Source organism: Myxocyprinus asiaticus, chromosome 29 (assembly GCF_019703515.2).
Source record: "Myxocyprinus asiaticus isolate MX2 ecotype Aquarium Trade chromosome 29, UBuf_Myxa_2, whole genome shotgun sequence".
Classification (NCBI taxonomy): Eukaryota; Metazoa; Chordata; class Actinopteri; order Cypriniformes; family Catostomidae; genus Myxocyprinus; species Myxocyprinus asiaticus.
The window spans coordinates 20,675,949-20,690,587 of NC_059372.1; the positions used below are offsets into that span (position 1 = coordinate 20,675,949).

General features: G+C 36.1%; 1 protein-coding gene across 1 annotated transcript in view; it reads left to right on the forward strand.

Moving 5' to 3' along the window:
- The window catches only part of LOC127420217 (complement receptor type 2-like), a 104,491-nt gene that overhangs the window by 28,312 nt on the left and 61,540 nt on the right, over window positions 1-14,639 (forward strand). The window contains exon 12 of the mRNA XM_051662270.1: window positions 3,414-3,587. Coding sequence (XP_051518230.1) covers window positions 3,414-3,587 — 174 coding nt within the window. The remainder of the gene's footprint in view (window positions 1-3,413; window positions 3,588-14,639) is intronic.

The following is a 14,639-nucleotide window of genomic DNA, read 5'->3' on the forward strand; positions in this document are numbered from 1 at the left end:
CATTGTATATTCAAAATTTAATATAAATCTGGAAACAGACAGAAATTAAGATTTTGAAAAAAATGTCAAACAAAAAAGTTATGAATAAAAATATATAAAAGTAATAAGAAATATTCATGATTATTCACTATATGCAGGTCACTAATCAAATAAGTGAATTTGTTGCCATTATTGACCATGTTACTCCTTTGTATGAAAGGTTAGATTTCCTTGCTTCTGTTGAAGCACAAAAAATGCTCTTAAGAACATTGTCAAATCATGCTGGGATAACATGGATCATCAAATGGCATTGTATAGATAATTACACTATACAACCAAAAGTGTGTGGACACCCCTACTAATTGAGTTCTGGTGTTTCAGCCACACCTATCACTTACAGATTAATACAATCCAGCCCATAGAAATGAAATCTTCATATACAAACATTGGCAGTACAGTGGGTCATACAGAAGAGCTCAGTGACTTTAAATGTGGCACTGTCATAGGATGCCACCTTTGCCACAAGTCAGTTCATGATATTTCTGCTCTACAAGATCTGCGCTGGTCAACTGTGAGTGCTATTATTGTGAAGTGGAAGCGTCTAGGACAGGGGTCGGCAACCTTTTTGACATGGAGTGCCTTTTTTTTTTTTTTTTTTTTTAATTCACTGGTCAATAGCTGACAACAAACAAAAATTCAGAAGATTAAGTCCACTTGTGAAAATGTTTCTATTCAGCATTTTTCTAATTTAATCGTTTTTTTTTTCATTACAAATTATATTATCAGCATAACAGTTCGAGTGAAAAATGTGCAAAACTGGATGATTATGATATAATCATGATCCTGCATGTGAATTTTCACAGAGCATCTTGTGAAATTGCTTTAATGAAAGAAAACCTGTCCTTTTGTACAAAATGAGTAACAGTTAATGTCACAAATTTGCTTATTTGATTACTTGTCACAAAATTGTGTGGAATCTTTAATATTTCTTATATTATGTCATACATTTTTCAAAATCATGCAGAGGGCACGCAAACAACAGCGAGAGAGGAGCAGGCTATTTTATTTATATGAAGTTTTTTGCACCTGCATTCCAATCTACATATTGATGTAATCCTTCCTCATGATCACGCAGCGTGTTTTGCTCAACTGAATGGCAGTGTGACTTGTGCTACGCATGCAAGCCATTCTCACATCACAAGCCGATCAACTATTTAGCCCTTTTCAGTGAATCGCACCTGCAAAATCCTAAAACTTTTATTTCCAGGTTTAATTTAGATTTTGAATAGACTTGAAAAGATTTTTGAACCTCACGATGTGGGTTTGTTTTCTCTTTTAATCGTTTAATGTAATTTTGAGTTTGACCATGGTTTGAGGAGGGTATAACTTGTATGCTGGGTTGGAAATCTCAAGGATTAATAGTGGTGTTTTGAAAGCAAATAGAAACTGAAACATGGAATGTAGGCTGTCATCTGCACAGCCTGACCAAAGCAAAGCGGGCACGTTTACTCACAAAATTAACCAAAAATGACACGCTGCTGGCTTGTGATGCACGAATGGCTTGCATGCGCTGCACGAGTCTGTTGGGTATACTGCAGTCTCGTCACATAACTTTTTGTTAAGCCTCCCATTCAGCTCATGAAAACATGCAGTGTGATCATGAGGAAGGATTACATCAAGATCTAGATTGAAATGCAGGTGCGGAATTTATATAAATAAAATAGTCTACTTCTCTCTTGGCGTTGCTGGCATGCCAGTGATTACCCCATTGGCACCCGTGCCATAGGTTGCTGACCCCTGGTCTAGGAGAAACAAAAGCTCAGCTATGGTAGACCATTCAAACTCGCAGAGCTCACTTGATTGCTGAAGCATAACACGTAAAAATTGTTCATCATCTGTTGCATCACTCGCTACAGAGTTCCAAACTGCCTCTGGAATAAGATCAGCTAACTGTGTGCATCATGAACTTCATTAAATGGGTTTCCATGGCTGTGCAGCTGTACACATCACCATAGCAACTCTCACATCACCATTCGCAATACCAGTAATAATATGGGGCGAGAGGAAACTCCATATTTATGCCCATGGTTTTGGAATGGGATGTCCAACAAACTCATTGGTGTGACGGTTCATAAAATGAATTTACAGTATATATACATTTTGTTATATTTGTAATATATCAGTCCCTCCAGGATTTAGCGATCTCAAGAATTCTTGAATATTCAACCAATCTCTGCATTATTTGCGGTAGCTTGCAATTTTATATAATGCCCACAAAATTTCACATAAACCATGAATCTGAGGTATTCCCATAGCTTTCCTCCATGTTTGACATCAGCAAAACAAATGCTCGAAGCAGTCATGACATATCCAAATGCACATGTGCCATTCTATCATCTCCAAATTAACAGAGTAACGTCTCCTCCTCGACGACTCCTCTGTGACACTGTGTGTCTTTAATCCTGCATGTATGAGCCCGTGTTGGCCAAGAACATTTGCCATTACACGAATGTTAAATTAAAGTGAAACTGGAAAATTTCGTGTTCACTATCAAAAACGTTGTCTAAACTTTTACGGGACCGCAGACAGGGTACATCACAATTAACGTTTAATCTTAACCCTGAGTGCTGCAAATGAGACACAGAAACCTGCTGTTATCCCTGCTGAAAAGACTGTCTTAACTATTATGCAGTTCCCATGCTGGTGTAGGCTGGTTTATGCTGGCTAGTGTTAATCTAGTTGGTGGACCATCGTAGCAATGCTTTTCACCAGCTAAACTGCAGGGGGCATTTCAAAATATAAAAACAATGGCAGTTTTTATATATTTAACATATATTATTTCCAGATACTTGTGGAATTTGAATATGTACATAAATGCTCAAAGAATATGAACTAATTTAATGTTCGTATATGTCCATATATCAGATTTCTGCGTTAGACAATGTAATAATCGCAACAGGCGTAATTATTGAATCCTCATTTTTTGTTTTTAGTTTACAGATTTATTGTAGGTCTAATTTAACTTTAGAAAAGTTTTCTTGCTTTCTCTGAAGCAGAACATTTTAATACACAAATAATTAAGGGTCTTCCAATAGCCATATCACAGGTTTCACCTAAATGTATGGTATTTTTGTGTGTATTTAATATTTGTCCTTGCTAACTGCATAATCAGTTATTGTGCACTAAAATATTTACATGTAATTTACATTTGCATTTAAACCATCATTGAGACGGATTACACAGGTATACATGATGCGTTTCACTGCAAAACAACACAAAAAGCCGCAGAATATTTTGGGCCGCAATAATCAGGAAAAAGTGCCTTGAAATCCTGGTGGACTGATATAGGCAATACATTTGAGAATGAGAGCATGTGAATATGAGTGATTATGTTCTCCCCTTACTGCTGTTTTTTTTTTTTTTTTTAAATCTAGATGGGTGTCCAAAGCCTGAAATTCCACATTCAGTTAGAACTGGTGGAAAATCCCCCCCCTACAAACTGAATCACTTTATAGAGTACAAATGTGAAACTGGCTATAAAATGGATGGAAACGGTTATATTGTGTGTACAGAAAATGGATGGAACCCTAAACCATCAGAATGCACTGGTAAGACAGAAATATTGATTTTTAATTGTATTACAGTATGATTGCACACCCTTTTATTTGCTATTAATGTCAGTCTAGAGTTGTGTGAAAAAGTAAAACATAATTAAAGGAATTGTTTACCCCAAAATGAAAAAATGTCATGTACTAACCCTCATTTCATTTGAAGAGAAACAGTTTTAGTAATTGAGCTTTTGTTCGAGCTAATCATCGCATTTCAGTGATTTACCAAACAAATAAAGCTAAAGAAGTAATGATTGTGATGATTAGAATGGTATTGGAGCTGTTAGAGTTTTGCATCAGATTCAATTGCTGTATAGCACTGGTTTTTAACAGTGTGGGGGGGCATGAAAGACTGCCCTAGTTTTCATATCTCATTCACTTACACATATATATTTGTGATGGTACACACAAGAAACAATGAAGTTTGGGTGCAATTTCATATCCTTATATGGTGTCAAGTGTGCTTAATGTGCTGCAGTTATGTAAACGAAGATGCTCCCGTGTGCGCTCCACATTCGATGGGTAAAGGGGAAGATTTTCATGAATCAAGACTTAAATTTCAGTCTGTTGCTCCAAAACACTATTGAATGGCTTTGGAAGACTTGAAATATAGCTTAAAAATTGTATGGATTTTTTATTTATTTATTTTTTGGTGATTGGTTCCTTGTCTTTTTTCCCGCTAAGTGGACCCTGGAATCCCCACACATCGTCCTCCAAACCCCACACCAGCTCCATCTCCAACTCCAACTCCTGTATATGGTGAGTTTCCTTGTTCTAATCCTTTCTTGAATAAACCTAGTTCATGCTGTATCATTTATTATTTTATTTGGATTATTTTTCTATGCTATTCTTGTTCTGCTTTAAACTGGGTTCCCACAGTCATAAAAAAAAAACCCTGGAAATACCAGGGAATATTACAATTTTGATTTCCAGGCCTGGTAAAGCTATGGAAATGTGTATAAAATGATTTTTAAAAAATCCTTATCCTTGATTCACATACAAATGGAAATGTATTGGTCAAAAGGTGGGAGAACCCTGTTAAAATCTCTATGAAACTGGTGGTATGTGATAATTGTAGTACTCTAGTGTCCATCAGTGGGTCTGTCTTAAAGGGATAGTTCACCCAAAAATCTAAATTCTCTCATCATTTACTCACTCTCATGCCATTCCAGATGTGTGTGACTTTCTTCTGCTGAACACAAAGATTTTTAGAAGAATATCTCAACTCTCAATGTCCATACAATGCAAGTAAAGCGGTTCTAAAACTTTGAAGCTTCAAAAAGCACACAAAGTCAGCATAAATGCGATCCATAAGACTCAGTGGTTTAATCCATGTCTTATTAGAATCAGAATGAGCTTTATTGCCAAGTATTCTGAAGCAGTCAAATCGGTTTTGGGTGAGAAAGACCAAAATGTAACTTCTTTTTCACTTTAAATCTTGACATCAGCAGTCTCCTTGGTGATCATGATTTCAGGTTCAATAAAACTTCCTTGGGCTATCTAGCGCTCTGTGCATGCGTCAGACATTAGGAAGTGTAATCAAGCGTGAAATCATGATCGCCAAGGAGACTGCTAATGGCAAGATTTAAAGTGAAAAAATAGTAACATTTTGGTCTGTTCTCACCCAAAACAGGTTAGATCACTTCAGAAGACGTATTAAACCACTGCTGTCCTATGGATTACTTTTATGCTGCCTTTGTGCTTTTTGTAGCTTCAAAGTTTTGGTCACCATTCACTTGCATTTTATGCTCTTAAAACAGTGCTGCTCTTGGCAGATATAGTGGAACAGACTGGATTAGGTGCCAGAATGCCATGCCGAGGTGTTGGAACGCTGTTCCAGACCGTTTTGCACCAATTTAACCCCTAGTCATAATGTTATTTTTGTTTTATTTTCTCTTATCATTAGTTATAGTGCTGTCAGTACTGGGAGTGATTGCTGGTAAGTCACACATTATTTACCTTTTCACTGTATGCAAACACAAGATGATCTAGACATCTCTTACCTTCCTACCAATTATGCATATGTATTGCAATTTCTGTGTATAATTCAGTAAGATTATAACTTTATTACAAACATATTACATTTTTAAAAACATTTACTTGTTTGAATAATCAGGGTTAGTCATCTGTAACACTTAACTGGGGTAAAATCCTTCTGTTTTTTAGTTTTTGCTCTAATTGGAACTGGAGTATATTGTTTCACCAAAGGGAAAAAGTAAGTTCAATGCACTGCATTGTCACAGTTTCTCTTTGCATGTGCTTGTTCGATTTGTAGATTGTTAATTTTTTTTTCTTTATAATTTATAAAGTGCATAATTGACACTGAGAAAACTCAGTGGTAATTTAACTTTTTAACCTATTAAGAGGTAAAAAAGCTAAATAAATAAATGCTTTGCATTTAGGGTTGCAAAAGATTTCATGGGAAATGTAGATTCCTTTCTATTTAAAGTTACTCAATTAAAATGACTGGTATACAATTATTTGTGTGAGCTGTTGATCATCTTTTTTTATTTGCTCCCAGACATTGACTTTTGCCTGGCTTTAAAGTATGATATGTAGAATCATTATTGAGCAAGTAATAAAACATATATGTTCACACAAAAAGCAAATATAAATAATTTGCAAAGGAAATAATTGCTGGCTGAACACCGTTACAGCTTAGACCGGGCCTACACGGTACAATTTTTCGCCTGTCGTGCGAGCTCCGGACTGATTTTTTTTTTTTTTCTTTCTGTCAGGAGAAATTGCATAAAAATCATTAGGGCTTGTGCGGTCGTGGCTTGCATTGCGTGAGAGATATTATGAGCAGAGCAGAGTGGCTTACGAGCAGTTTACGACCTCCCAATAATTTTTAAACGTGTCTAAAAAATTCGGCTGCTGTCGGGTTCATGAGTGTGTGCGGTTGAATGAGCCGATTTGGCGACTTACCTGAAGTTGATCAATCAGGAGTTACATTTTGCACGATCTATTAAAACTATGAAAACTGAGTGTTCGTGAAGCTTTTACACATTTGGGGAAATTCGTGGTGTTACAATTGTGCTTTTTCCATATAATTCACAACTGCATCACTGAGAGAAATTCTACAGAATGGCCATGCTGCTCTCTGCTCAAACAAATCCTTTGCCATACACAAAAGTTAGGCTTTAAAAAAAAAATATCCATCACTCTGATGGACAGAGTTGTAAAATTTCCGTCATGGTCTATTTTTGTCTGTCATACTTGTATTCATTTTATAAGTTCTAGGGCTACATTCAGGGGCATGTAGCATCCATCATAATGTTATATACATTGACAGTGGAAATATGATTCTTTTTTTACTTTTCAAGTGCGAGTCTGGTGAAACCAAAGACTTCTAGGGGGAAAGTTCTACCTGTCAGTTGATTGCTGGGCAAATATAAGACATAAATTTAGAATTAGAATTATCAGTTAATGTTTAAAAAAATAAAACAATTATAGAGAGTTTTCGAGTTAACACAGCCCCTGGCCATATTAGTCTTCTTTTTTTATTTCTGAATTGCAAGCTATTGCTACCACAACTTGGTTTTATAATGATAAATAGCACAAAAATTAATGTAACTTTTGAAATTTGCCAGGTCTTAAAGTCATATCGTGTACCACTGCATCTGTAAAATTATCAGGTGAACTGAGCTAGTGCAGGGGCTCACGACCTTCCAAGTGTCAACTCACACCACGTATGCCCAGCCTTAAAAATTCTATTTAGTTCCCATGAAAATTTTTGGAAATGGTGGATGGATTTTTGTTACCCTCTGTTAATAGCCTATATTGGAAGCGGTGTGCTGCTTTGTTTTGGTGGAAGGCTTGTCTGTGGTTTATTATGGTGTGAGGGTTTTGTTAGTGGATGGTGGGCTGAGGTTTAACATACTCAGCTGTTTAGTCATGCACATGTTGACCATCAACGGACTTTTCGGTTGCAGCTCAAAACGAGAGTATTCTCAAAAGGTGGCGACTAGAAATGAAGAGGGAGAATTATAACAGCCTCACTTGCATGGTAAGAAAATGGCCAACAATGTGTTAAGACGTCCATTGGTAAACTGAGAATGTACATGTTTGTGATAACACTGCCATCTTCTTTTGGCACATTGACTGACATATCTGGGGTTTTGATCATTGTAAGAGAGCAGCACAGAGCCAAAAGTATTTATAGTCAGGAGATACATGGGAAATCATTTACTCTGGTTTAAATATACTTTTGCAAACTTGTACTGCGAGTTTCCATTTAACATTGGCCACATGGGGCATTTGACAAACTTTTAAGATTTTATGTATTTACTTGTTTACTTTAATTTTGTCTCAAGTCTGCATTTTACAGAATTGTTTAATATATTAAAGGGGTCATACCTCCCCCCACGAGTTCCACTTATTATTTCTTTTTTTTTGTGCCAAAATGCAGTATTTTAGCTGTTCATGACCATTTTCTACCGGTACTCTGACCCTTAGAATTAAATGTGCATGTTTGGGGGCCGAGTAAAGACGCTGACTACCACCCCTGGAGTCACGAGTTCGAATCCAGGGCATGCTGAGTGACTCCAGCCAGGTCTCCTAAGCAACCAAATTGGCCCGATTTTTAGGGAGGGTACAGTCACATGGGGTAACCTCCTCGTGGTCGCCATAATGTGGTTCTCAACTTGGAGTGCATTGGGAATTGGGCATTCCAAATTGGGGAGAAAATTAAAAAAATTGTGCAGGTTTGTGCATTTGTGCCTTCAAGACGTCTATGTAAATGCCCTTTTCGCATGTGAAATTAGAAACGGCGCTTTGCTGTGCTTATTCACGAGCTTTCATTACTTAGCATATACATATTTATTGTGTACATGTATTCAATCAACTTTATGTAAAGTTAATAAATCAAATGCATTATTCAGAGTAATTGTTTAGAAAACTATTCACTATCATATTCTTTTACAGCTGAGAAGCCTTCGTGAAGTTTTCATGGAGAAAATCTTTGATGCAAAATGAAGCTGCCTCAAAATATATTCTGTTCATACAAGCATGCCCAAGAATCTGTAAAGAAGCTTACAGACTCCCCCCAGCAAATTTCCCACCAGATTCATCAAAGACCCACCACTGTGTGGAGAAGCTTAATTTCCCTTCATTCATTAGCAACAGTCGCCAGGTTGTGCTATATTCTGCATCTCTATTTGTGCTCCAAGGAACTGTCTCCAAGTCAGGTGTAATTCACTTTTATGAAATGAATGCTTCTAATTTCTAACTTTTAAAATCTAATATAATTTATTTAAGTACATTGATACAGTGTTTATTCTGCACTTGCAAATGGATATTGTTGCCCTTCTTGAGCAGATAATAAAGTCTAAAAGTCCACACTTCAAGAACTATGCTTTATCTTAGAAACCTCACTGAAACCTCACACAATGTTGATAGACCTACATCATATAAACGACCAAATTTCTTGTCAAGTGGTTTTTTATTTGACATTATTTGCACAAGTGCCTTTTTCAATAGAACAGAGAATATTGTTTTTATTCTCATACGTTTTTTTTTTTTTTTTGTGTGTGTGTGTGTGTTATCTAGCTGTAGGCATTCTGCAGATGTTGCATTAGAAACACCAGTAGGATATTAGCCTTGGTTACAGGCTTCAGTCTGATTAAGAGAAAGAGAAGGGAGAAAACATTTTCTTTTCTATTATGTTAAATATAAATTTCTTTTTGTACCTGTGTTCATATATATATATATATATAAAACTGTCCAACAAACTCAAGCCCCAGAAATCTGCATTTCTGTGAGATATCTAATTGACCTTTCAAGTGCAAATTTATGATGGGGCATTTTTTTTTATGCTTAAAATGCATATTTTAAAAGGATTTGCACTGTCATTAAGAAAAAAGTTACAAAGGTTTCGTTTTTTAGTTGCTTCGGTAGGTTGGAATCTCGATTGCTCTTGCCAAATTTATCAAGTAGCAAATTCAGACTAAAGATTTGTGTAAATATTGTGTATTTCTACTAAATGGGTGCTAAAATATTTTGTTGCTTTCTAATGGAGGAAGGGGCACTCTGTTATTTGACACTTTCACTCAATGAATAAAGTAATTATGGCTGACTGTGAATACTAAATTTCTACAATGGCATTTGAAACTGAAAACTATTTATTTTAAATGATGCTTTAAATCCTTTAAATGTAGGCTAACTGTGTTGTGCTGCATTTACTAGTAATACCCAAGGCCCGTATGTTATTTAGTTTACCATTTAAAGTAGTGATTTTAAACCACTGAATATCTACATGAATGTATTCATAGCCATATTTGAAATGCACTTGCATTGTGACAAAACACGTATGTTGGAAAGTTGATCCAATAATCCACTTCTGCATCTTGCAATGCTGTTTCTCACTCTGCTAAGAGTTCTACAATCAGAACGGAACACTTGGGGTTTGAGTCTCACTTTGGGAGCCGTTTAACACTGCTGTGGTCTTGAAATAGTCACATAAGTTGTCAAGATTAAATGTCTGTCTTTGCACTGAAATTGATTGTAATAAAGTCAAAATTATTAGTACATTTACCATTGTATTTTAAAATATATATATATTTTTGTTCTGTTACAGAAATTAGTATCTTTTAATAGGAGTTCTGGTGAACCTTCTCAATTTCTCTAAACAATGTCCCTAAAATGTTAATTTCAGATGCAGATTTTAGAAGATGCATTATGTGTGCAATGATAATTGTGTAATGTTTTTGTGAAAGTGCATTTTACTGAATAGGAAATGTGAATCCCACTGGACAGTAACCCAACATATTAAGTGTTTATTTTGATTTCACAATATTGCTCCAATTGGCCTATTAAAAATATTAGCACTGCACTTAAATTTCATTAAATTCTAAACATTTGTCAACAGTAAAATACTGAGAAGACACAATGTATTGCTCTATTTACAACTGATTTAAAACTAATGCCAAATCTTTCTATATTTTTTATTATGTTTCTTTTTATTATTTATTTTCAGGGCACTAATAAAGCTATTTTGGATGTCTTACAAAGTAATGGATTGAACTGTCCATTGAAAACATAAATGCATTCATATTTTGTCATATCCTGTTATAGTAACTGACAAAAACATTGAAAGGAACCAACTTAAAAGGATGATTCACCCAAAAAAAAAAAAAAAATGTACTCACCCTCATGCCATCCCAGATTTGTATGACTTTCTTCTGCTGAACACAAACAAAACATTTTTGAAGAATATCTCAGCTCTGTAGGTCCTTTCAATGCAAGTGAATGGTGACCAGACCTTTCAAGCTCCAAAAAACACAAAGGCAGCCTAAAAGTAACCCATATGACTCCATTGGTTTAATATATGTCTTCTGAAGCGATGTAATCACTGTAGGTGAGTGGTATGTGGTGATGAGACACCGTATTATTTATAATGTTTGGTTGTGAAGTACTCTTAAAAAACGTGTTTTTTCAAACAAGTTAGTTAACACTTTATTCATATTGTGAACAAGTCATTAGTCCCAGGGCTGTGTCTCGTTTGGAAGGCTGCGTCATCCGGAGGTCGCATTTGTCGGTCCCTTTCACGGGAATTCGGAGGATGCATGAGGTGTATCCTTCGTGGGCACTCACAACCCACAATTCTTTGCTTCAACGGAAATGTCTAAAAAAAATACATAAATAACGCCAATGTGCCCGTAAATATGATGTTCAAACGCAAGTTTTATTAATATATATAATTAAAAAAAAGTATTAAGGCTAAAAGTACACCTGTAAAATCTATTTTCTTTTCTCTTTACATCATTATAACTCTCCTAATATTGACATTATACATTCCCGTCTAAATGGACTTTGTTACCCTCTCACTCGAAGCGCTCGCGCTTGTTAAAGAGTGGCGTGCTGTCATAGCAACCATGTCACGTTCTGTTTCCGTTTGTCCTACGAAGGCTGTCTCGTTTAAACGAGGCTTGTTTAAAGGAGGACACTCGGTAAACTGCAGCCTTCGAAACGAGACACGGTGAAAGATTTGATCCATTATTGGTTTCTGTGAGTTTGGGGGAGGGGCATGGTGAACACGTATGAAGAGGGAGAGTGTATGCGCTGAGTGTGAGAGTGAATTGCGATAATCCGAACAGCACTAATTTATTTACTCCATATTTGCTGTCAGAATGTTGACAAGAGTTCATCCACAGCATTGTGTTGATGTATTTTATTTGTATTTTTTTAGTGTCTAGTTAAAGCTGTTCAAAAGGAACGACAGTTGAAGGAATACATCTCAGTGTTTTCACCAATTCAGGTGTGAGCATCAGACAAACTATAGTTAGATAGTAGTGTAATTGAGCAGAGCCGTCTCGTACACAACTGTGTGTGGACTATACTAGCTTGCTGCTTCACTCATCATCGTCAACCATGGTGATAATGAACTGGGATACTCATCCCGAATGACATACAGGTAGCGCCCTGAATCGCCTGGTGCCGGGTTGTCCTGGCAACAATGGACTAGCGCGGAGCTGACAATTTGGGTCGAGTCTGAGAGAACCTACTACTGTTTAGCGACTTAGTTTCCCTAATACAGAGGTCCAGATCGCCAAAGAGGAATTAAGGTACTCAGTCTTTATTTTGTTTGGTTCCTCGGAGTGAAGGGGCCAATTCTCTTCTGTTTCGGGACACAACGCACACTAGCAACGGTACAGGCCTGCAACGGAGGGTGGTGAGTTAGTTGTTTTACGTATTATTTTGTTACAAAGGTATTTCATGTAAACTTTCGTTTATATATATATATATATATATACAATTTTCAGAGTGTTTATTGGATATTTCATACATTGAAATTTTCTTAAGTACAAGGTAAAACCAAGAGTGTTATATATTGAGAGACATTTTATTTGCACTTACCTGTGAAGTGTTATACCAAACGTATATTTCCATATTCAGCTGTGGTTGGTGAAACAGTCAAAAAGAGTGTGTTTAAAACCTGATTTGCAGTATTATTAGTGTGTAATAGGTTTAGGCTGTGAACTTGTTAATTCAAAGTCAATAAATTTTATTCATTTTATTTATATTATTTTAAATCTTTAAGATTATTATTCCTGTTCATTTGATCTAATTTAATATTTTTTGTCTCTTTAAATCTTGCAAATTGGTTATTCTAATTGGAATTTGCTGAGTTTATTCATTTACTTAAATTAAAGTGTATATTGTCTTAAACAGTTATTTTCAGTAATTAGAGGGTTACTTCCTATTCACAGTTACATTTAAGCTTAAGATTTACTGCATATTGGTGTGTTATACAGTAGGTTAATGGTGTACCAGAGGAACCCTTTAAATTAGCCGAGTTACACAAATCTGAACCCGAGTGCCCGCCCTATAAAAGCCCAGGTCTATCACCCCTTGGAGGGAAGAGGGTGCTACATGTTATTTTGACCAGTTGTCATTTTCTGCAAATAAATGTTCTAAATTACGATATTTTTATTTGGAATTTGGGAGAAATGTTGTTAGTAGTTTATAGAATAAAACGAAAATATTAATTTTATTCAAACACGTACCTACACTGGCAGCCAAAAGTTTGGAATAATGTACAGGTTTTGCTCTTATGGAAAGAAATTGGTACTTTTATTCACCAAAGTGTCATTCAATTGATCACAATGTATAGTCAGGACATTAATAACGTGAAAAATTACTATTACAATTTGAAAAAAAAAATTCAGAACTTCTTAAACTACTTCAAAGAGTTCTCATCAAAAAATCCGCCATGTGCAGCAATGACAGCTTTGCAGATACTTTGCAGGCATTCTAGCTGTCAGTTTGTCCAGATACTCAGGTGACATTTCACCCCACGTTTCCTGTAGCACTTGCCATAGATGTGGCTGCCTTGTCGGGTACTTCTCACACACCTTACAGTCTAGCTGATCCCACAAAAGCTCAATGGGGTGAAGATCCATAACACTCTTTTCCAATTATCTATTGTCCAATGTCTGTGTTTCTTTACCCACTTCAACCTTTTCTTTTTGTTTTTCTGTTTCAAAAGTGGCTTTTTCTTTGCAATTCTTCCCATAAGGCCTGCACCCCTGAGTCTTCTCTTTACTGTTGTACATGAAACTGGTGTTGAGTGGGTAGAATTCAATGAATCTGTCAGCTGAGGACATGTGAGGCATCTATTTCTCAAACTAGAGACTCTGATGTACTTATCCTCTTGTGTAGTTGTACATCTGGCCTTCAACATCTCTTTCTGTCCTTGTTAGAGCCAGATGTCCTTTTATCTTTGAAGACTGTTGTGTACACCTTTGTAGGAAATCTTCAGTTTTTTGGCAATTTCAAGCATTGTATAGCCTTCATTCCTCAAAACAATGATTGACTGACGAGTTTCTAGAGAAAGCTGTTTCTTTTTTTTGCCATTTTTGACCAAATATTGACCTCAAGACATGTCAGTCTATTGCACACTGTGGCAACTCAAAAACAACATTAAGCTTCATTTAACGAACCAAATAGCTTTCAACTGTGTTTGATATATAATGGCAAGTGATTTTCTAGTACCAAATTAGCAATTTAACATGATTACTCAAGGATAAGTTGTTGGAGTGATGGCTGCTGGAAATGGGGCCTGTCTAGATTTGATCAAAAATGACTTAGTGATGGTGCTGTTTTTCACATCAGTAATGTCCTGACTATACTTTGTGATCAGTTGAATGCCACTTTGGTGAATTAAAGTACCAATTTCCTTCCGAAACAGAAAAATCTGCACATTATTCCAAACTTTTAGCTGCCAGTGTATAATAAGTCAATCCAGAGAAACTGAACATTTGAAGTGGTCTCTTAATTTTTCCAGAGCTGTATAAATATATCGTTGTCTGTCTAAGCTGATAAATAGTGGTTCCTTGTCTACCAGTCACTAAGGGTGATTTAAAAGAGCATGCAAATAAAACGTGACGTCATCCATAGCAACGAGTTCAACTTCGCCTTACTCTTATCTTAAGATTTCCTAACTATGGGGGCCTGGGTTGCTCAGTGAGTATTGATGCTGACTACCACCCCTGAAGTTGCGGGTTCAAATTCAGGGTTTGCTGAGTGACTCCAGCCAGGTCTCCTAAGCAA